This window comes from Panthera onca, chromosome X (assembly GCF_046562875.1).
Source record: "Panthera onca isolate mPanOnc1 chromosome X, mPanOnc1 haplotype 2, whole genome shotgun sequence".
In the NCBI taxonomy this organism is placed as follows: domain Eukaryota; kingdom Metazoa; phylum Chordata; class Mammalia; order Carnivora; family Felidae; genus Panthera; species Panthera onca.
In genome coordinates this window covers 125665079-125688089 of record NC_138357.1, presented here as the reverse complement: position 1 = coordinate 125688089, position 23011 = coordinate 125665079, and the positions used below count along the sequence as shown (strand labels likewise).

The window sequence follows — 23011 nt, the reverse complement described above, 5'->3', positions numbered from 1 at the left end:
GAGATAGTCTGTGAAAAATATTGTTAGTGAGGACGAAGAGCTCCAGCAATAAACCTGATGGAGAATTTCACCTCTGTAAGAAGGATGGTCTATACGGAGAATTTCACCTCCGTAAGAAGGATGGTCTATACGGAGAATTTCACCTCCGTAAGAAGGATGGTCTATACGGAGAATTTCACCTCCGTAAGAAGGATGGTCTATACGGAGAATTTCACCTCCGTAAGAAGGATGGTCTATACGGAGAATTTCACCTCCGTAAGAAGGATGGTCTATACGGAGAATTTCACCTCCGTAAGAAGGATGGTCTATACGGAGAATTTCACCTCCGTAAGAAGGATGGTCTATACGGAGAATTTCACCTCCGTAAGAAGGATGGTCTATACGGAGAATTTCACCTCCGTAAGAAGGATGGTCTATATGGAGAATTTCACCTCCGTAAGAAGGATGGTCTATATGCAGAATTTCACCTCTGTAAGAAGGATGATATAAAAGCCACAGTAATTTTTTTTCTTTAATTCAAAACAATTAGATTGCCTATGTAGATAGCCACATTCAATTTTTTTCTAAGTCCTTTTGATCAAAATGTACCAAAGGATATATATTTCCCCATTTTTTACCTTAATTTCTATTTTTTCCATTTCCTCCTAATTTTGCCCGCAGAGTGCATTTTCCCTGTTGGAGCTCGAAGTGCTGTTGTCCAACAAGTCTGCTGGCCCAGAGTTAAAATGAGGTGAAGTGCGATTTTGGAAAGGGGAGTTAAAGGTATTTAAAGTTACTGCTTATAACAGTTGCTTACTTCAAAAAACTAAAAGGTTTAAAAGGAAGGGAGGGTTCTTCCCACTACTATTGCCCAATAGGTAGGGAGAATAATCACAACTGAGAAATAGACCAACATAATTGTCAAAATTCATACCATGATGGTTGGGTGGAAATTAATGTTATTTAGTAACTTCATATTGTAATGGATTTATACTGAAGTAAAAGAAAAAAAAAGCAAGTTGAGGGGAAATAATCATACACTTAAAGGAGAAATAAATCCTATGTTTAACTTAGCGCTCTATATCCCAGTGGGAAGAACACTGTTCTTTCCTTTGCTTGTTCCTCTTTTCTAATGCAGGAAGGTTTTCTCTTCTTTTCTTTCTTTTTTTTTTTTTTTTTAAGGATGGCAACTTGAGGCAGTCATCACCAAGGTTTATTTTAGAATTAATCTGATATTTATGAGCTTATCTTATAATAAAACTTTCTTTAAAAAATGGCTAATGATGTCAGCCTGGAAATGACTACCCAACGGCAAGTGCAAAGACTTTATATCTATAGGTGCTGCTGGGGGTAACTGTATCCTTTGGAGGTACAACGTTGGCATTCTTCTGGGAAAATTCTGACTCTGCTAAGTGAAGAAAATGGCACAGAATAATGCTTCTTTTTCTATAGTGTCTCCAAGCCACCATTTGGTTTGGGGTATGATTAGGAAGACCAGCCATTCCAATCTTTTTTTTTTTTTTTTTTTTTTAAAGAATTTAACATTTATTCATTTCTGAGAGAGACACAGAGTGTGAATGGCGGAGGGGCAGAGAGAGAGGGAGACACAGAATCCAAAGCAGGTTCCAGGCTCCAAGCTGTCAGCACAAAGCCCGATGCGAAGCTCGAACTCGTGAACCGTGAGATAACGACCTGAGCTGAAGTCGGAGGCTTAACCGACTGAGCCACCCAGGCACCCCTTTTCCTCAGTTTTACAGGCACCTAGGTGTGTGCGTGTGTGTATGTGTGTGCAATCTTAAAAGGTGTATGTAGATTCCTTCTGTCAGTGTACCACCTCTGAACCCCACAGGTAAGGGCAGGGCTTCAGGCCCAGCAAAGGACATCACACAGCCATCTCCCATTTGCATACTTTGTCCAAACAAGGCTGAACATTCAGCACAGAGGAAATCTCATGGCCATGAATGCCTGGGCTCTGTGTCACAACCCCACCTGTGGGCATTGATCTGGAGACAAGATTTGTTCTGTTTTGTTTTATGAACTAGGGTTGCACACCAAGCCCCATCTGTACTTCCCAGGGAAACTGGTCCAGTGTGGATCACCCTCATTTGCAAAGTCTGAGCTGTAGGCATCTCTGCCACCCCAGAGCTTGGCGCCTGCCCTAGGAAGTGGTTTAGGACAGGATGCCCTGGCCCGATCTAAGCCCACCATTGAGAAGAACCAGCTGAATTGAAAGTTTGCTGCCACAGGGCTAGACGCAAAAGAATACACTGCCTTGGGAAGCATCTCCATAAAAAGGCTGTCACAACAACAAAAGATCACGGCACTCACTTTCCCCGACAGTTGAGGGCATGCACTTCTCAGAACCTGATCCTGCTGTGTTTGTGCTGGCCATGGTGAAAGCTTTGGTGAGTTTTCAAAGAACAGAGCAGGCTCTGAGTATTCCAGGAAAAAACAAACAAACAAAACACCAAGTGCTTGAAGAAACAAGACCAGGCATGCAGTACTAGACTATAAAGAACGTTACTGGGTTCCTCCGATATTTAAGAAAGGCTCCTTGCAGCTCAGAGGAAAGTTTCCTACCTGCAAGCCCCAATGGGCACACTGACCTCCTGCACAAAATAATCAAATCATAGGAGATAAGCACTAACGAGACTGTGGATGCCCATGGTTGTCCCTTTCCTGTGACCCTGCTCCCCTCTGTAGCCCCCCCTCCTCCCTCCTTTCCCATCTGGACTCCTACTACCCTCAACCTCTCCAGCGCCCTGTGAAGTACCCACTCAAATCTATGCCCTCTGCTCCCAAGCTCCCTATTCAAAAGCCCTTCACTACTTACCCTCCTGCATCAAAATCTTATTCCCTCTTGTGAGCAGTTCTCAGCTAAAAACGAGGAGGGAGCAGTCTCATCAAGGAGGTTAAGAGGGCAGTCACGTTCTCACGGGTGTTTGCAAGGGGATTAATGGACATGTTTGTAGCTGTCAGCATGGAATTTTGTGCAGAGCAGCAGAGAGCAGGAATGAGCTCCCTCCGGCGCAGGAAGTGAGATTTGGAGGGCGGCAAGAATTTGGGGGGCACTTAAATCCTGCAAGCACAGGTGTGCTTCCTTGCTGAAGTGGTAAACAAACATCTCTTCTGATGAGTGGCATCTAAAAAACTAGGGAGTGTGGCGATGGGAAAGAATTTTAGTTAACGGGCTATGTTGGATTTGTGGGATTAAACAGACTTGGAGAGGGGGAAATGCCAACGTGATTCATGGGGAGGTCCTTCCTTTCTGCCTCACCTCTACCGGGCCAGCCTCTCAGCCTCCTGACTCCTTCCCTTTCTCCTGGAGGCCTCATTTCTTGAAAGATGGCAACTCCGTGCACCTCCGATGGGATAAAGTTAAGGAGCCTGTGTGGCACGCTTCACCGTCTGGGGCTGAGAAGCTCTGGTGTTTCTGCTCTCAGGCGTTTATTCCACATCAAACCTCAACAAAGACTAAGCACTGCCTCCTGGGTCCTTCTCACCCCGTAGTGACAGCCCCATTTCTTTGCTCCCTGATTAGCAAAACTTCTCAAGAGCCTTCTCCATTCCTGGGTCTGCTTCACTTTACCCTTGTGCCATCTGCTCCTGACCCCCACCAGTCCCCTGAGCTGATGTGTTCTGGGACAGATAAGCAAGCCCCACGTCCGTTCTCCATCCAGATCTGTCTTGCTATCTTAGCAGCACTGGAAGGGTGACCTTCGCTTTCATGAAATGCTCCTCATGCTTCCCCGACATGTCCCCACCAATTCCCTTCTACTGGTTTTGTGGAACACCTTCTCATCTGTTAAGACCCAGGTTCTCAAAGCTACACATTTTCCTCAGAGCTGAGGATGGGCGTATCTTGCCAAACTACAAAATCACAAGGTCAAGAGAAACATAATATGAACCATGAAGTGATTTCAGCTCCTTCTTCCCACCACCGTCACCTTTGTTGGTTCTTCTCACCGACATCACGTGTTGCTAAGCAGGCTAATGATATTTAAAAAGTGCATATATTTTACAGTAGAAAATGGACTGACTCCACTGATTCATTGGGCACACTCTACATACTCTGTGGAGATCCTCACCGATCATTTGTCCAAATTACGTAACTGGTTAGAAAGACAGGAAGACGCTTTTATACGTGCTAACTGGACAGACACTTGACTGTTGGTAAAAAGTGCCAAAGACAATGGCATTTGTGGGATTTCATCACACAGCAAACTTCTCCCAAGACCTTCTGTTCTGATGGCTTCTAGTTTTTAAATTTGTTTTCTAGTTTTATTTTCTTTGAGAGAGAGAGAGACAGAGAGAGAGAGAGAGAGAGCAAGGATCCCAAGTAGGCTTAACACGAGGAGCCTGATGTGGGGCTCAACCTCACAAATCTGAGAAATCATGACTTAAGCTGAAATCAAGAGTGGGACACTTAACCAACGGAGCCACCCAGGATTTTTTTTTACTTTTTCCCTCTGATGGTTACAAAAAAAATGCTGCTGTGAACACTTGTGTACAAAAAAATTTGTCCACACAAATTTTTGTGTGGACGTATGTTATTATGAATTCCTGGGTTGTATGGTCCACGTATGTTTTAGTTTTTGAGAAAACAGCCAGGCTTTGAGGGACTTCTGATTTCACCTTAAATGCCACTTGTACAGTGAGGACCCCTCCTTGACCCTGTAAGCCCCCCAATTAAATTAGGTGCCCACTGCTGTTCTTAGATTCTGTTCTTGCACGTTGCAGTGTTTATGACAATTGACAGTGGCACCTTTCGGTGTGTGATTCCTTCCTGTGTCTCCCATAGTAAATTACATATCCATGCAGTCTACATCGCTAGGAAATAAAACAGGGGGAACTGGGTGGCACTTGTTTTCCCCTTGAACTCTCAGAATACGTTTTGACCTATTCCTTCAAGGAGGTTCTGGCCAGGGAAAGTCGGATGCGTGTTCACAGCTAACATGAAGGAGGAGACAGCATATGGGTCTGCAGGCACTGTCACAGGACTCGATCTGCCTGTCCCGGGACCCTGGGAACAATGTAGGTCATGCACTCAAGGCTGACTTCCATCATCTTAGTAGCAACTGTTCCCTGGATGTGGTGAGGTGATGGCAGAATGGGCCATTTGCAGATCATAGTTTGGAGGAAAGAAATCGAGGTAGAGAAATAGAACTGACATTGGAAATACTTTAAGGGAGGGGAGTGATGGGTGAAAAGCCTCAGATCTTATACCTTGAGAGGTATTAAAAACACCCTCCCTAGGGCACCTTTTGGGATGAGCACTGGGTGTTATATGGAAACCAATTGGACAATAAATTTCATATATTGGAAAAAAATAATAAACCACCACCACCACCAACAACAAAACACCCTCCCTAAGAGTAACCACATGGCATTCTTGAGGAACTTTGAGCCTAGGGATAGGATAACTTCCAAGAGCTACCGTGTGCCTAGAAACACCCATGGACGATTACTGACACCACTCTGGTCTTGAATTGGCTAATGACTTGCTTATAGACAAGACTGTGCATCAGTAGGAACATCAGCAGAGAACAAACAGCTCATCACACAGGCCTGATAAGTACTTGCAAAGAAAAGGCACTCAGGAATGACATTTTACAGTGTTTTCTGAAGGTACGTTGAGAATACCAAAGTCCAGAGTAATGAGGGAGCTGTCTCATGCATAGACAAGCAGAAGCATCCCAAGACCTTAATATTTTCCCAATTAAATTGGCATCTCAAACTTGTTTAGGGACAGTATTTTTCGTGGTAAAAATTGCTAGTACAGCTAAGGCAGGTGTGTGTTCTGTCCTGCCTGCTTTACACAGTGTGCGTAGATAGATACTCAATGCAGTCCGTATGGGCTGTGTCTACACCAGTGACAATGGAACATCAAATATCGTTTTAACTCGACCAAGAAAATTTATTTCTTTCCCTGTGGTTATAGGTAATTATGTAGGGAACAGCGATGTTTTTGGAGCGTGAAGGGAGTGTAACTTATAACCCTGCTCCTCAGTCCCACTGCTTCATAATGGAGTGGCCTTTGAGTTACGTAACCTAATTGCACATCATTTTCTGTGCATTTTCTTGGAGGTAAGAGAGGGGAAGCTGGGAGTACTCTCAGCCACTACGTGCAGCAGACAGAAACAAAGCAAAAGGCGAGGACATACGTTCATAAATAAAAAGTGCCTACCTCACGATGGCACTCAACAAATGTTAGACGACCTACTTTATGCAGAAATGTAGTGTTTTGCAATTTTCAAGTGATCTGTGTATGTGAATACTTTATCCTAATTAAAACTGTTTTCCGTGAGTTTTTCATACTCCAGCAACTATCTGTGTCTTTGCCTTTGTTCTCAAGGGAAGTGCTTTTCTACAAGAGGCAAGTGAGTCTTGGGTTTGGCTTCAGAGAAGACACACGGCATGTACCCACAGAGCACAGAAGGAAAGGTCCCCTCCAGGGACACGACTCTGCTGGAGCTCTGTGCGAGGCCTTCTGTGGATCCCCAGGTTCTTGGCCCTCCTGGTTCTCTGGACTTCTGGTATACCTGATTCTGGGTGGCTGACTCCTTCAGGCTGGTTCTCACTGTGCCTGGCTTTGGGGCTAAGTTAGAATTCTAATCCCTTCTAGCTGTGTGTGCTGGGACTCCAAGCCATCCCAGAGGCCACGCCGACACGAGTTTCCCACCCATCCTGCCAGGTCACTCATCTCCCCAGTCCCCCAGCCCTCTCAGTGGTGGCACAGCCCAGGCCTGTGCACAATTCACGGCTACATGCATGACCAAGAGTTCACCCTTTTCTCTTCGGGTGTGTGGAAGGGACCCCAAGAGGTAAGCCTGGGCGTGCTGGAAGAGATGATGACCGAGTGGCTTAACGATACATGAAGCAGGCCACAGACTCAGGGGATCTACAGAGTTCACATGGATCAAAGCAAACCGTTTCTCAGATGACCAAAGACCATGAACAAAATCTTAGCAGCAGCTGGAGAAAAGAGACAGACTGCTTACACACGTAGGACCAATAACTGGTAATTTAATCAAAATGATGGAAGCCATAGAACAGGAAACCGTATCTTTAAAGAGTAAGAGGAAATTCATTTCGAACCACAATTCAACATCCAGTGAAGCCAGCCTTATAAAGTGGTGAGATGGGCATGTTTAGACAAACAACCGAGATAATCTGTCATCATCAAATCCATCTATGTGAACACTCAATAGCATTGTTGACTGAGATTTCTGCAACGATACAAGTTTACTGATAAGTTGGTTTCCATTTTTGTTGTAGAAGTTTACACGGAATGTCTGTTTTACCACCTAGTACCGACCTAACATAGCAAAATAGCTCTTATTTAGTTAAGTATGTATCCATAATGTATTCAGACTTTGAGTATCAAATGCATACCCACTCTTTCCTAGAATGGATTTTGAAAATAAGCCATTTCAAGTGACTTTGTGTTATATATGACACAAACTCATCCCTTTATTCAGGTTTTTCATAAGTACATATATTTGATGGCATGTTTCCCAATGCCTCATGCTTGTTAAGGGACTAGAGACATTAGAATATTTAAATAGTCGTTTATAATTTGTATGCCCTAGAGAAATATATCACTAAGATTATGGCAACTAGTTGCAAATACTTTGATGTAAAATATTCATTTCGCATGTGATGTGGGAGAAATGCACGTAGAATTTGGTAATCGTGGGTTTCAGTCAACAAAAAGCAATGCTTTGATACAATGCCTTAATACTAATGGGACAGTTTCAGTCTCCAAAACCACCTTGTGTGAGGCACCTGCCGTTCTGTGGAGAACCAGGAAGACAGAGGTGACTATTGAGTCCTTTCACCACCACTCGGGTCAAAAGATGCACAGAACAAATTAGCTGATTCGAGGGGCAATCAAATCACATGAGGCGGCACCATGACGTGGGTGCAACTCACACATTTCTACCTCACCGCGTACACACTTGATAAATACCCTCCGATGCGGTGTCTCTTGGTTGTATGTGTCCTGTGATGCCCTCCAAGTGGCTCGTAAATAATCTCTCTTGAGTTAACTCAATCCGGATGAGTGTTTCTGATGAAAAGTTACAATAGTGATCACATCCTGTGGCTAAGGAAGGACATACAACTGCTATGTGCACAACATACTATTAAAGAGACTCACAGGAAACCAGAATATTGTGAGCTATCCTGAAGATCTGGTCTTCCATCACCAGATATCATTTGTCAATCAAATCTCTTTAATCCACGGGAACTGCTGGAGTTCTGTGTTTGTTATTCCCATCCCACGTGTGACGTCAGTCACTTCTTCAGCCCAACGCCCTAGAGCATACGTTACCCCCATGTCACGGGCAAGGAATCAGAGGTGGGGGTGACAACTTTTTAGTGGTGGAGCTGAGATCTGATTTGAACTCTAACTGGAAATCCTTTGCCAAACCACACTTCAACTTCTCTTTACAAACTACGGCAATAATGATGCTGCTGCTGCTGCTAATAATGATTGATAATAACTGTAAAGACCGCTAGGGATAAACTTAGGTCAGAACGCCTTCATATAAGGCCAAAGAGGTTCTGGACTTCAGCCTGTGGAATAAGGGAGTGTACACAACATTAAGTAGAGGAATGGATACACATTTTTTTTTTATTATTAAAACTCGTTCCAAGTGCAAATTTGTTTTTAAACATTGGTAACACCATTCAAAGCATGGGAAATTCAGCGTCAAAGTATTATACTCAAAGAAACAGGAACCTCAGTGGCCAAGCACTGAACACTGTTGCACAGCAGAAACGATCCGTGTGTCTTTTTTTTTTTTTTAATGTTTATTTACTTTTGAGACAGAGAGACACAAAGCATGAGGAGGGGAGGAGCAGAGAGAGAGGGAGACACAGAATCTGAAGTAGGCGCCAGGCTCTGAGCTGTCAGCACAAAATCCCGATGCGGGGCTCAAACTCACGAACTGTGAGGTCATGACCTGAGCCGAGGTTAGACGCTCAACCGACTGTGTGTCTTGATAAGACAATTCTCTCCAGTGTAAAGCAGGTCTCTGCTAGACCTCCTCTCTTGTCTACAGGTCGCTGAACTCTGAGCGCTAATTGGTAGAACTCTAAGACACAGTGATTAGTAAGACCTTCCAAGTGTTACATATGTTTCACTGATGGGGAATTAAGAACAGACCGACAGCGTCACCTCTCAGGGACTGTCATCACTAGCAAATGCTTCTGAAAAGGTACAGCGGATGGGCAAACACTAGCTGCCCGTGAGGGCAACCCTGCATAGTCCCCTGATCCCTGCATGTCCCTAATAGAGCACACTTTAGTGCACTAAGAAAGCACAATGACCCTTGAAACTTTCTCGGCAGGAGTCACTGTGGTCTCCATTGTGTTTAATTATACCTCTGTGAGACAGATGGGTGGTTAGTGTGATCCCATCACTAAAAGGCACTGAAGTCATCAGCATGATGCAGGACAATAAGCAAGTAACGGGTGTGCCTTGGCCAACCACCAGCACTTTCCTATGTACAAAAAAGTAAGAGTGTCACCGCCATCTTGGTTAGAAGAACAAAAGTAACAGCGACGTATCTGATATCAAATTTACCCCAGAGGAAAGTGCACAGGGATCTACAAATACGCCATTGAGAGAAGCACGAAAGCTCTTTGTGTTATTGATGCAAAATGGCTTAAGAATTAGAAAACACACCAGGGTGCCTGGGCGGCTCAGTAGGTTGAGAGTCCAACTTCAGCTCAGGTCAGGATCTCACAGTGTGTGAATTTGAGCCCCACATCAGGCTCTGTGCTGAGAGCTCAGAGTCTGGAGCCTGCTTCAGATTCTGTGTCTCCCTCTCTCTCTGCCCCTCCCTGCTCATGCTCTGTCTCTGTCTCAGAAATAAACATTAAAAAAAATTTTTTTTTAAATTATAAAACACACATATTTTGGAAGGAGATCCCAAACCCAACAAGTGACCATTTCACAGACAGCCTCTGTTGCAGGCAAAGACAGCGATGTGTCCTTATAATACATGAATGCCATTTTATGGTGTGAGTACTGTTTGGCTTTAAAAAAAAAAAGAAAAAAGGTCAAAGAGTGACACGTATGTTTTATGTTTGTAGAGGATATATGTTTTTAAAAAGGTTGAAATGAAACTCCCATAGGAACGTAATGTCGAACCAGCGTCAAAGATTTTATTCAACTTGATTAACTGGTGAGGGATCCAGTAAGACGTTACAAGCAGCTTGAGGAAGAATTCAGAGAGAGGATCCATACACCGGCGATCGTGAATGCTGAAATGAATCTCTGAATGGATACAAAACTGGTCAACAGCCGGAGGCAAAGCATGAACAGATGTACCCTGACATACATCCCCAGCATTTTTCCGCCATTTGCACTTGGAAATTTGCTCAACAACCATGTGTGACACACCAGCAGGCCAGATGCACCCTGGGATTGCGTTCTTCTCACATATTCCAGTGCCTTTCTCAATTTTCCCACCACAAAACATCAAGTAAATCTATTAAAAGGAGCTCACTGCCAAAGTAGAATTATTCCAAAAATGTGCTAATAAGGCTCTCGGTCGTGGTAAGCATGCACTCTGAATTCAAGTTATATGTGCATCGAAGACTGTGCTAGAAAGAATACATGTTTTTAGACTCGGGGGATGATTTTTTTTTTTGTTGTTTTTTGAGGTAGAAAGGACATCCTCCGATATGGACGTGCACGTAGACATAATAAGATGTGGGCTGCAGGTATGCTCACACTGAAAAGAAACTCAGGATGTCACGGTTCAGAGGTGGTGTCTGAGTAGAGGTGCACAGAGAGGTTCTGAGGGCACAGAAGGACTGTGAATTCTGCTGATAACGAGGATGATTTCTCAGGGCTCATCCGTGACATGGCTTTTCCACTCAGATTGCAGAACAAATCCAATTGCCATCTCACGTTTATCAGCTCCTTTGGCACATTACGACCAATACTTAAGAAAGAAAATAGCATAGGAAACATATAAATATATATGTACATACATATATACATATATATATACGTAACCATATACATACATGTACACATATTTTACATTTTCCAGCCAGGATTTAGAAAAAGTAAAAGAGGGGCTCCTGGGTGGCTCATTCAGTTGAATCTCTAACCCTTGATTTCAGCTCGGGTTGTGGGATCGAGCCCTGCATAGGGCTCTGTGCTTAGTGTGGACCCTGCTTATGGTTCTCTCCCTCTAAAACAAAACAAAACAAAACAAAACAAAATAAAAACACAAAAACTAAAAAGGCAGGCAGAAATGAACACACATATAATTTCATTTTGTGGTGGACACATTAGTATTTGCACATACACGGGCGTATGTATTTAAACACATACCTATAAACACCCACGTATTTGTCCATACGCACACATATACGTACATGCACAGGCGCTCACAAGCATGTGTACATCTGTCCATTTGCCATGTGTGACGGCTACAGGATTCCTCAAATACCGAGACACTGTGTGTTCATTCGCGCACTCTACGACTATGCACGTGAGCGTTTCGGTCTGTGCTGCGGGCCGTCTCTGCTTTGCCGTGTCTCAGCTGTGACGCCGTGGTCTGTCAGCACCGGCCAGAGGAGGCCAAGCCCACGTGGGATGGGAAGCCACACATAACGGGCTGGGAGGACCGCTGGCTCACGGGGTGATTGCCTGGGTGCCACGGGTCACCCGAGTGGGCGCCACAGCCACGGCGGGACGCTCACTCGTAGCGCGGCAAACCAAAGAGCTCGGGCTGGAAATCCTGCAGGGAATCCAGCACCAGCGTGGCCTTGGACGTCAAATGGCGCTGCAGATTTCGGTCTGGAACCATGACCACCTGCATGCCGGCTGCAAGGGCCGCGTCCACGCCGTTGGGAGCGTCTTCAAAGACGAGGCACTGTAGGGTGAGGAAGAAAAACAGGGTTGAGACGGCCTTTCTCCTAACCAGGCGCTTAGACTGGGTTTTCAAGGTATTTATTATTGACATGCCCGGTGGGCTGTGTCACCGTGAGGACCGAGACGGAAACGAGTTGCAGGCTTTCCAGTCTGGCACGGTGGGTGAGGCCAGCACACCCGTTCGCACGCGTGGTCCTGTGGGGCTTCGCACAGCTGCTACTTTGGAGGGGACAGGTTTCCGTACCGAAATGTGGCTCAGCGGGGCGGGAAAGAGGGAGGCCGGGTGTCAAACTTTGTTTTATTGGCATCCCAGGAAGCTGTTCCTTCAACAGTTGAACATTCAGAGCAGGAGAGAAAATCGTGCGGGCACATGAGACACGCTTTTTAAAAATTTTTTTTTTTAATGTTTATTTATTTTTGAGACAGAGAGAGACAGAGCATGAACGGGGGAGGGTCACAGAGAGAGGGAAACACAGAATTGGAAGCAGGCTCCAGGCTCTGAGCTGTCAGCACAGAGCCCGACGCGGGGCTCGAACTCACGGACCGCGAGATCGTGACCTGAGCCGAAGTCGGATGCTTAACCGACTGAGCCACCCAAGCGCCCCGAGCCACGCTTTTTAAATGCAAGCGCACTTCATGGCTGGTGGTGTTGTTAGGCTTTGGGAACTGAATGGTTACAGTGCTGGCGTGAAAGGCTGAGCCTCTACTGGGCTGAGGCGTGCGACAAAAGTTTCTGGGCTCCAAGGCCGCGTGCTGCCACGTGTGATCTCTCCTTCAGGTCACCGTGCGAACCCACCTCGTCATCGGGGTGACTGCCACCCCGTCAGGCACCCACGTTTTTGTTTAATGTTTATTTCTGAGACAGACAGACACAGAGCACGAGTAGGGGAGGGACAGACAGGGACACACAGAATCGGAAGCAGGCTCCAGGCTCCGAGCCGTCAGCACAGAGCCCGATGCGGGGCTTGAACTCACGAACCGAGATATCGCGACCTGAGGTGAAGTCGGTCGTTTCACCGACTGAGCCACCCAGGCGCCCCAAGATGCCTACGTTTAAAATTGGGTGTCCGTGCACAGTGCTTATCAGGCAGCTCCTAGACATCCCGTCATGTGACCAGCACCACGGGATGGCTCCCATCAGGAGTCTCTCCAAACGAGAGGTCTCACATCCATGCAACGGTCGATCGGCCAGACATCACTGTCTGCGCAGGGGAGACACGCATCTAGAAAGTTCCCTCGGGACCTGGAGACAGCTTCATGAATTCTCTCTTGGTAATGTCCTATTCTTGCAGGGGCCAGACTTCTGGAGACAGGGCTCCGGTCACGGCTGCGAGATGCTCTCCCCGTGTCCCCGCTGTGTCCTTTGCTGACTCACAAGTGCCAGCACAGGCCAAGGTCACACCTATCCGCCCACCCGGCCCGTGTCGTCCTGCCTTCATCACGAGAACCTTGTCCCCGGCGGGTAGTCGCAGCTCACTGCGCTGGTGACCCGGGGGCTCCCGGACATCAGCGTCAGTGCCGTGACCTACGAGTTCTGCATCCTGTCATGCCTGTAGGTCGGTGGAAAACACACGCCCACACTGCCTCACTGACACACATGTACACACTCATATGCTCACAGAAACTCGCAGAGACATATACATGCACACTCATGCACACCGTCACAGCACTCAGATATGCAAACCCATGCTCACAGAGATGCACGCATGCACACTCAAACTCACAAACACACACGTGCACACGAAGATACTTGCACACACAGAAACCCACAGATACACATGCACACTCACCAACACTCATGCATGCACACGCGCACACACACACACACACACACACACACACACACACACTCCTACGGTCTTTCCTGTTGCACTGTTCTGTAGCAAGTATACTTCTCCACCCCCCTCCTTCCTTTCCAGCTGGGCCGAGATCTCCTCGGCCCCCTCCCCCAGGGGCAGAAGCCAGGGCTGAATGAGCTCCTGGGCATCAGAATGACCCCCCGGCTTCAGCAGGGGGCCACCTTCAGGGACTAAGCTGGTTTACCCTGGAGACGGGGCTTCGAGCAGTAGAAACCAGACACGCTGGACAAACAGGACACTCAGCTCCTCTGCCTTCCTTCCGAGAACTTAACAAGGCCTCCGGCTTTTCTTCAAGTTCCCTGCTTCTGCCGTTGAGTCAACGGTCTCCATCAGACGGGAGGCAGAGTGGGCTGACAACGGGCAGGCTTGTCTTTTTAGCTCTCCTGCTCAGACTTCCCGCTGGTGACAGTTCTGTCCCTGCCTTTTTACAGTTACGACCTCACTGCATTCTAAATGTCCTCAACTGCTTTACGTGGGGTCAGGGATGGGCACCGAAATGTCCAGCGGCCTCGTGTTTTTCAACTATGCCCTGTGTCCTCGGAGAATTTGGGAGCTTTGTGCAGTCCAGCTGTGAAACGTCGGCTGGAAGAGAGGAAGAGGTTTTGGTGATCCCTTGGGGTAGCCGTGCTTGGCGAAAGTCACAAAAGCAGCGTCTACTCTGCATCTGGGAGGCTCATCGCTGTGGGGAGACCCGGAAACCGCGGCACCTGCCGAACAGGGCTCCACGCCTCTGTCCCCCACCCAGAACGCTGCCGAGCGCCCACGCCTGAGAGCTCTTTTGCAGACGCCGCGGTGTGCGTCCCGGGAGATACAAGGAGGGGGCACGAGTGACGAGGAAAGGCGTCCCAGGTGCTCTCGGCATGGGGGGCAGGGAAAGTTCCTGAGGATCCTCCCTCTCAGCCTGGCGTTCCCTCAGTGGGAGGACACTCGGCGGGAAAGGCGGGCTAGTGCGGGAGCAAGCCGCGTGCGGGGCCGGAGACAGCTCGATGCCTGCAAGTCAACCACAGCGGCCGGGGGCACCCGGGGGGCTCGGTCGCTTACCACCCCCCAGCTCTTCATTTCAGCTCAGGTCAGGATGTCACGGTTCATGAGATTGAGCCTGCATTGGCCTTTGTGCTGACAGTGTGGAGCCTGCTCAGGGCTCGCTCTCTCTCTCTCTCTCTCTCTCTCTCTGCCCCGCTCCTGCTCATGCTCTCTCTCAAAGTAAATAAATAAACCTAAAATTTTTTTTTAAAGAAATCAGAGCGGCCAGATGCAGGACAGGTAAACAGACAGGTTAACATGGCCGGCTTCACCGCCAGCCACGTGTGGGCCTGGATTCTTGAGATGCCATCGTTCCTGGACTTGTACGTTTTCCTGTTTCTTCGCAGAGGCAGAACTACAAAGCACAAGCACCACTATATTTTGAAGCACTTAGAAAAGCATCTCAAAAGCTTTTTGTGTCCCTTGTATTGCCTGTGTCTTGACTCCTAAGATCTCATGTATTTCCATGGACGCGTGGGAGGAAAGAGCCCAGCGTGTAAACACCTAGGCATTTTATGAATACTCATACTATAGCTTATCTACCTATTGAAACCCAGAAATAAATCTCTGAAATTTGCCTGAAGTGACTCTATTAATCATAACTCGAAGAACGTAAAAGCATCGAAAGATGTATGCTGAAACTAAACAAAACCAGAAACGCAAAGCTCAGATCCTGCTCAAATAAAAGCAGGAAGAATGTTTTTTATTCAAATATACAAACGCCTCCGTGTGGTTTCTGCCTGTCCCACCCAGCTCACTGAAAGTTTCACTCCACCGACCTTTACCTCTCTCTTCTTTTAAGTCCTTCTGGGTTCCTTGAGCCCCGACCTACCCCTTCCCACCCTGCGCTCATTATACTGCACCGTAAACTCACTCACACCCACCTGTAAAACGTGAATTGTGTTACTTGCACTTAGCTGCATGCGGAAAGGAGGGCTGGGGCACCAGAGACCTTTGAACCTGTTCTACTGTGCTCTCTTTCTCTCCCACGAAATTCACATGGACATGTGTGTGGGTATGTGTGTTTCAGTGCATGTGAATTCACGTAGCGATTTTTTGTGGCACAGCACAAGAGGTGGGATCTCCAGAACATGCTCCCATGACTTCAAGGAAGCTTCCGGGCAGCAGTAATATCCTTCTCTCACCTGTGGGGACAGGACCAGGACTGCACCTGGCTGTGACGGGGTGGGGTTGGAGGACAGGCACCTGCTCGGGGTGCCGTGGCAAACAGGGAGCATCTATCTGATGAACAACCTGCTAAATTAGGGGAGATGTGGATGTGTCCCTGCCCAGGACGAAAAGGAACAAAGGGACCAAAGAGTGTCCAAGCTGGACGACAGCGGGTGACCCAGCCCGGTCCTTGTCACCGAGAAGGTATCAGAGCCATGGGAAGTTCACATGTAAGCTGAAGGTCAAACGGGCATGCACATGACAGAATTTAGGAAGAGTCCCAGCCTCCATAATCCAACGTTCTTTCCACTTTACAAGCTGAAGCCTAAAATGTATCTGAATTCCATCTGCGGAAGAGGAGACGAGCTTAATTAAACTATAGCCTGAAGGGTTTAATTTAGAAAGAATGACATTTCCAACTATCTGGGAGGTGAGGCATTTTGGGGGCTGACCGCCCAGAGGGGGAGATGTGTAAGCTGAGCAGCACCCTGTCGGGGGACATCTGTGCGTGTCTTCACCCAGCCTGGTCACCGGAACCAGCGGGGGCGTCACAAGGCCCTTGCCCTTTATTCTTTCAAAGAGAAGCATCACATAACCAAGACTGGCCGTTTTGTAAAGAACGAGTTGGGCAGAACAGACTCTGTGTGTCTGACGTCTCCTCACCAGCTCAGGTCAGCGGAGCCAGGAAAAGGGTGGCAATGGCCCCCGAGGGACGGGACCTCCTCACTTGGTGGGCGGGGTCAGTCTTCAACCCTGCACCTGTGCTCCCTCAGGACACAAGTGTCCAGACCAGCTGGAGATGTCGTCTGGTGACTAAAGCTGTCCGTTCGGCAATTACCAGTGTCCCTTTGAGGCTGCACGCTGCTCTGGAACTAGCGAAATTCCCACATGTGACTACGTCGTCTCTGGGGAACAGAGTGTCTCCCTTTGTTGGTGAACCAAAATCTGATACCAAGTCACTTCAGGTTCACTTCGAAGACTCTCAGAGACAATCCGGGATCATCTGTGTGTGCATTTTAAGTACTCCCATGGGCGCGTCCATGGTCATTCACCATTTAAAAGCCAGGCATGATCTGAATCAAATCCCTAAAGGCAATGTTCCGCTAAACCGCTATTTTCATGCTGAAACTTCCACTGTATGACTTTTTGTAGATTTTATTCTGTAAGTTAATTTTGTAACATCAAGCTCAGTTCTTACATCGTGAGACACTGAAACTTGAAGAAGGCCTTAAACTTTATTTGTGACGTTCTCAGTCAGCAGGGCTCCCAGCTAAGGTTTGCTTTATTTATCTCCATGTTCTTTGTCAGACAGTGAATTAGTATAAATAAGTACCACAGTATTGTGATGATGGATATGTATACACTTCGTTAGATGTTTACTTAAATAATACACCTCTACATAATATTAAAATGATGGAAGTTCGCATGTATTTTGTTATTAATTAGTACTTTTGTTTATATTATTTGTCTGTCCATCCATCTGCCTATCTTTCATCCAACCATGCATTCCTTACTATCTTATATCCATCCTTCCATCCATCATCTATCAACTATCTATCCATCATCCATCTATCTACTTAACTACCTATCCTATCTATCTATCTATCTATCTATCTATCATCTATCCATCTGTCCACCCATGCACCTACCCATCTATCTTGTCTATCTATCTACCTATCATCTTATCCATCCATCCATCCCTATATCTATCAACCATCCATCATCCATCAGCTGTCTATCCATCATCTATCCATCATCCATCTATCTACTTAACTACCTATCCTATCTATCTATCTATCTATCTATCTATCTATCTATCTATCATCTATCCATCTGTCCACCCATGCACCTACCCATCTATCTTGTCTGTCTGTCTATCTATCTGTCTACCTATCGTCTATCCATCCATCCATCCCTATATCTATCAACCATCCATCATCCATCAGCTGTCTATCCATCATCTATCCATCATCCATCTATCTACTTAACTACCTATCATGTCTATCTATCTATCTATCTATCTATCTATCTATCTATCTATCATCTATCCATCTGTCCACCCATGCACCTACCCATCTATCTTGTCTGTCTGTCTATCTATCTGTCTACCTATCGTCTATCCATCCATCCCTATATCAACCATCCATCATCCATCAGCTGTCTATCCATCATCTATCCATCATCCATCTATCTACTTAACTACCTATCATGTCTATCAATCATCCATCCCTCTCTCTCTCCCTCTTTCCCTCTCTCTCTGGCTCTCTCTCTCTCTCTCTACCTATCTACCTACCTATCCGAACAGCCATAACCCTCCCTGTAGGTGAAGCAGATTCTAGCTCTGGTGTGGTCCCTAGGAAACAGTGTCTGACTCAGATACATCTCACAAGTTCTTTGACAAATACCTTGCATACTGCAGAACTACTGTCTTCTTCAATTAATTTTGGTCTGGAAATCAAAGAACAAAACCAGTACTCGCATAAACATATCCGTAGCCAAATCCTCTAGAGTCGTAAGGTACGTACATGAATGGACACCATCACTACATGGATTCCTTCACCTTTTGAGAAACCTTTAAAGAAATGTAGGCTGTAATAACGTGGTGGTCACAGGTACGTGTGGGAGGCTTCCTGAGAAATTCTCTCTCCTCTTATTCAGGAAAAGTACGTTGTAAGGCACTCAGGGTCCGTTTTAGAGCGTACGCATGCAAATTAACTGTTGAGCAAAGGACTCTGAAATAGCTCAGAAATCTTTGTGTGATGTTCTTTTAATAACACAGATTCTGTGTCCACCAAATTCGTCAGGGACCACTGAAAAGTCCAGCAAAGCTCTCAAAGGGAGTTTTAAGGTTGATAAAAGAAGTCTTAGTAGTTTGTAGACGGTCAACAGAATCCTCTTTTTCCTTTTCCTATTTTATGCATACAAATAAATATGAAAAATTGCTCCGGTATTACTCGCCCCTTTGCACGATACTCAGGATAACACAGGGATCGTGATCTGGGCCATTGTTGGTTTCACACATTAAAAGCTAACCTCTTTGGACATCAGCCTCCTGAAGACGATGCATCGACATAACGAGTATGCCTAAACATGTTGTACGTGGGCTTGGCTGACCTCCACCAAATTCATGGTGAACACTAATTCCCAGTTCATGACTGTGTTTGGAGACAGGGGGCTTAGGGGGGTTTTAACGTTAAATGGGCCGTGGGGGCCCTAATCAGACAGGATTGGTGTCCTCATAAGAAGAGGAAGAGAGATTGCTCTGCTCCCCACTCCCATGCTCAGAGGAAAAGGCACGTGAGGACGAAGAATCCTGGAGAATTCTTAGAGAAGCTTCTTAGAGAAGCAGGAAACCAAGTGTGGTTCTGTGATTACGCCTACAACTGTCGACCCCGTTAGCTCCCTGATCTTGAACTCCCAGCTGCCAGAACTGGAAGAGACCACAAATGCCGTTGCTCAAGCCGCCCAGTGTGTGGGGTTTGCTCGGGCAGCCCAAGCCGGCTGTCACAACACAGAGGAAGTACGTTGTGTTTCATTAGAAAGGAGAGTGAGTGAAAAGGTAAGGAGCCCTGGGACACCCACCCTCCCTCCCCTGCCAGCTCAGGCATGGGCTCCGCCGAGCGTCCAGCACAAAAGGAGCCACAGGGCCGCACGGTTAGGTCACCAGAGAGGTGACCTGTCCCGTCCTTCCCTGTTCTTTAGAGAAGAGAATGCAAACATCGTCTCAATGCTGGCATACGGAGTAGGCAGTGCTGGGCACAGCCCAGAGGATGCCGTGGAGAAGGCGTCCCAGCCCCAAAGTCGGGTGGGGAACAGAGGGGTTCTGGCTCCATACAGGTCAGGAGAAACTCTCCGGAGTATAAAAAGCAAGCCCCACCTCTCCAAGGCTCTTCCTGGGGTCTGCAAATGGCATGTGGGGGAGTATTTCTTGCTAAGATTCCGAGGGGACCCAAATCCTGTTGACAGCCGTAGGCGTAATGACAGAACCACACGTGGCTGTTCTGCTTCTCTAAGACCGGGCAGAGGACACTCAGCACCTGACACATGCCTCCCGCCTCTGCCCGAGGCATTTGTAGGAGAGCCCCTGGACCTTCCACGGGGTTTACCTTGCAGGTTTTGACCTTTTTCAGCTTCTGAAGCAGTCTCTCCCCTGTAGTAACAGGTGGCAGTTAGGAGCTCAGACTCTCGCTCAGCCACGCGTCGCCCAGACTGAATTAGCAGTCGAATGCGCTAGAACCAGTCCTGTGAGTGCGACACCAGCCTTCTCCCGAGCAGCAGCACCTCAGGACCTGGGGGCGAGCACTAGTGGGTCAGCAACAGGACCCTGGAGGAATGAGGTATCTGAACCCCTAGACAACCATCGGGAACCAGCAGAGAAGGAGCCGTGGGAGAAAGCCCAAGACCAAGGGGCTCGGAGTTGCTGTATTCCTGATGCCAATGTGATTTCGACACATCCTTTTCAAAAAATTTTTTTAACGTTTATTTATTTTTGAGAGAGAAAGAGAAAAAGAGACGGAGAGACAGAGCACAAGCAGGGAGGGGCAGAGAGAGACGGAGACACAGAATCCGAAGCAGGCTCCAGGCTCCGAGCTGTCAGCACAGAGCCCGAAGCGGGCCTCGAACTCACAGACCGTGAAATCACGACCTGAGCTGAAGTCAGACGCTTAACCGACTGAGCCACCCAGGCGACCCCTAACACACACGCATAGTCCCATCTGCATTGTATAAGTGGGAAAACTGAAATGAAGGATAGACACGGTGGAGGGCAGGATGGCCCCCAAAGATGTCCATGCCTAACTGACGGGAACCTGGGACTGTGGTCCGTCAAATGGCAAAGGGGCTCTGCAGACAGGATTCAGGTTCTGGACCTGAAGATAGGGCGGGTGTCCTGGGTGGAATGGGTGGGTCTGATCTAACCAGGTGTTCCCTAAAAAGCAGGACACTTTCTCTGGCTGGAGTCACAGTGATGCTGCAGACGCAGAGATTTCAAGTGTCGGGGGTTGGATGCAGCCTCCTTGTAGGCTCTGACATGTGGGAGCCACCTGCAAGGACCAGATAAGGCCTGCAGGAGGTAAGGGCAGAGCCCCGTGGACAGGCAGCAGGGGAAAGGAGACCATGGTCCTGCCCTGGGGGGAAAAGGATTCTGTGTGCTCCCTGATGAGCGTGGGGCCACATCCTTCCTGGCTCCATATCTGAGTCCTGGGAGGGGGTGCCGAGCTACGCCGTGTCCAGAGTTGTGAGCAATGACCCCAAAGACTACAGGCGACTAGTCCTAGGTCAAGCCTCACAAGTCACAGGGAAGGCTTTGCCAGTATACTTAGCTATGCAAAGATGTGTTCACCTAATCAGATAAATCACATATTCCTCCCCCAAGTATCAAGGAACACTATGTACTAATTAGGTGACAGCTTACACAAAGGAACCTGGCGAGAAATTCCCATCCCAATGGGCAATCTGGTTTATTTGGGCAACATTCACCGCCACCTTCCTTGTGCCCTCACCTGGGGGATGATGCTCTGCTGTCGAAAACAAGGAAGGATTGTACATTCAACCCACTGATGGACAAGATACGTGATGGGGCTGCAGATGTCCAGAAGCAGGAGAGTGTTCCAGAATAACTAGTCCAAGGCCCCCTGCACCCCCCAGCACGGGGATCCTCTCATGGATAGTTTGCACAAAGCTGTTGCCACGTCTGGACTTAAGCGGGTTGACAGTTGTCCTTGTTGGCCTGGGATGGACTTCCCAGGGCACAGGGATTCAGAGGTAAAAACTGCCACAGCCCTCAGCCACTCAAGATGACCTACTCCCCTAGGTTTAAACACACAAAGTGATGGGGACACATCCTAGTTTGCACAGCCTTAAAAGAAAAAAAAAACAGGGGTGCCTGGGGGGCTCAGTCAGTTAAGTGTCTGACTTTAGCTCAGGTCATGATCTCACAGTTTGTGAGTTCAAGCCCCACGTCGGGGTCTGTGCTGACAGCTCAGAGCCTGCAGCCTGCTTCGGATTCCGTGTCTTACTCTCACTGTCTGTCCCCTGCTCACACTCTGTCTCTGTGTCTCAAAAATAAACGTTAAGGGGCGCCTGGGTGGCTCAGTCGGTTAAGCGTCCGACTTCAGCTCAGGTCACGATCTCGCCGCCAGTGAGTTCGAGCCCTGCGTCAGGCTCTGTGCTGACAGCTCGGAGCCTGGAGCCTGTTTCAGATTCTGTGTCTCCCTTTCTCTGACCCTCCCCCGTTCATGCTCTGTTTCTCTGTCTCAAAAATAAATAAACGTTAAAAAAAAATTAAAAAGAAATAAACATTAAAAAAAAAACAAACAACAAAAAATCACCATTGAATTTGTTAAAGGCCATCCTTGGAAACTGTTAGGGACTATTCATTCACTATTTATTTAACCCAGATTGTGACGAATCTAGTGTTTCTCAACCATGTCGTTTATCATCGCTCCCTAAGGAGCCTCGCAGACATTTCCCCCTCCATGACGTGCTAATGCAGAGAAGGCGAACATGGAATCCAGCAGGGACCAGAGAGGGACAGAGTGGCCAGGCTGACCAGTTTCCCCTTCATGCCACAGTGGGGGAGGCGTGTGGGACAGGACAGGGAGTCAGAGCACTATCACAGTAGTGAGAAACACTGGAAAGGCGGAAGCAGGGGTTTAGGGAGGAATCTGTAGGACTGTGATGTGCCCTCCCCGTCCACACTGCTGCTCACGACTAGAAGTGACTACTGCCCTCCCCGTCCACACTGCTGCTGACGTCTGGTAGGAATTATTTCTCTGCACAACTGCTTAGTTCGTTTTTCAGAAATGCCAGATACAATGCCGTCCTTTCAAACATCTGATCTCGTGTCCAACTTTCCCTAGGAGCGAGGTGGCTTTATGCAGACAGGTTAGCCTCCACATGGTGTTATGGCTGGCTAATGAGAGCTATCATTCTCGGAAATTGCTGATACGTGAAGATCCCACAGCCTCACGCACAATCACACACTGAACGGAGGGACCCGCTAGGCAGCTGTGGTGGCACAACCACGTGATAGGTCTCAATTGGGAAGGAGCCCCTCCAGTAATGTCGCAAATCACGG

At 47.5% G+C, this 23011-nt stretch overlaps 1 protein-coding gene across 3 annotated transcripts in view; it reads right to left on the bottom strand.

Annotated features, from left to right (window-relative positions):
• LOC145714024 (pseudouridine-5'-phosphatase-like) overlaps positions 1 to 23011 on the bottom strand; it is a 473528-nt gene that overhangs the window by 378286 nt on the left and 72231 nt on the right. The window contains exon 4 of one of the 3 annotated variants that reach the window (XM_081793019.1): positions 10136 to 11882. The exons of the other annotated variants lie outside the window; for them this stretch is intronic. Coding sequence (XP_081649145.1) covers positions 11706 to 11882 — 177 coding nt within the window. The 3' untranslated portion in view covers positions 10136 to 11705. Of the gene's footprint in view, positions 1 to 10135; positions 11883 to 23011 lie in introns of those variants that run through there. 3 annotated transcript variants of the gene reach the window in all.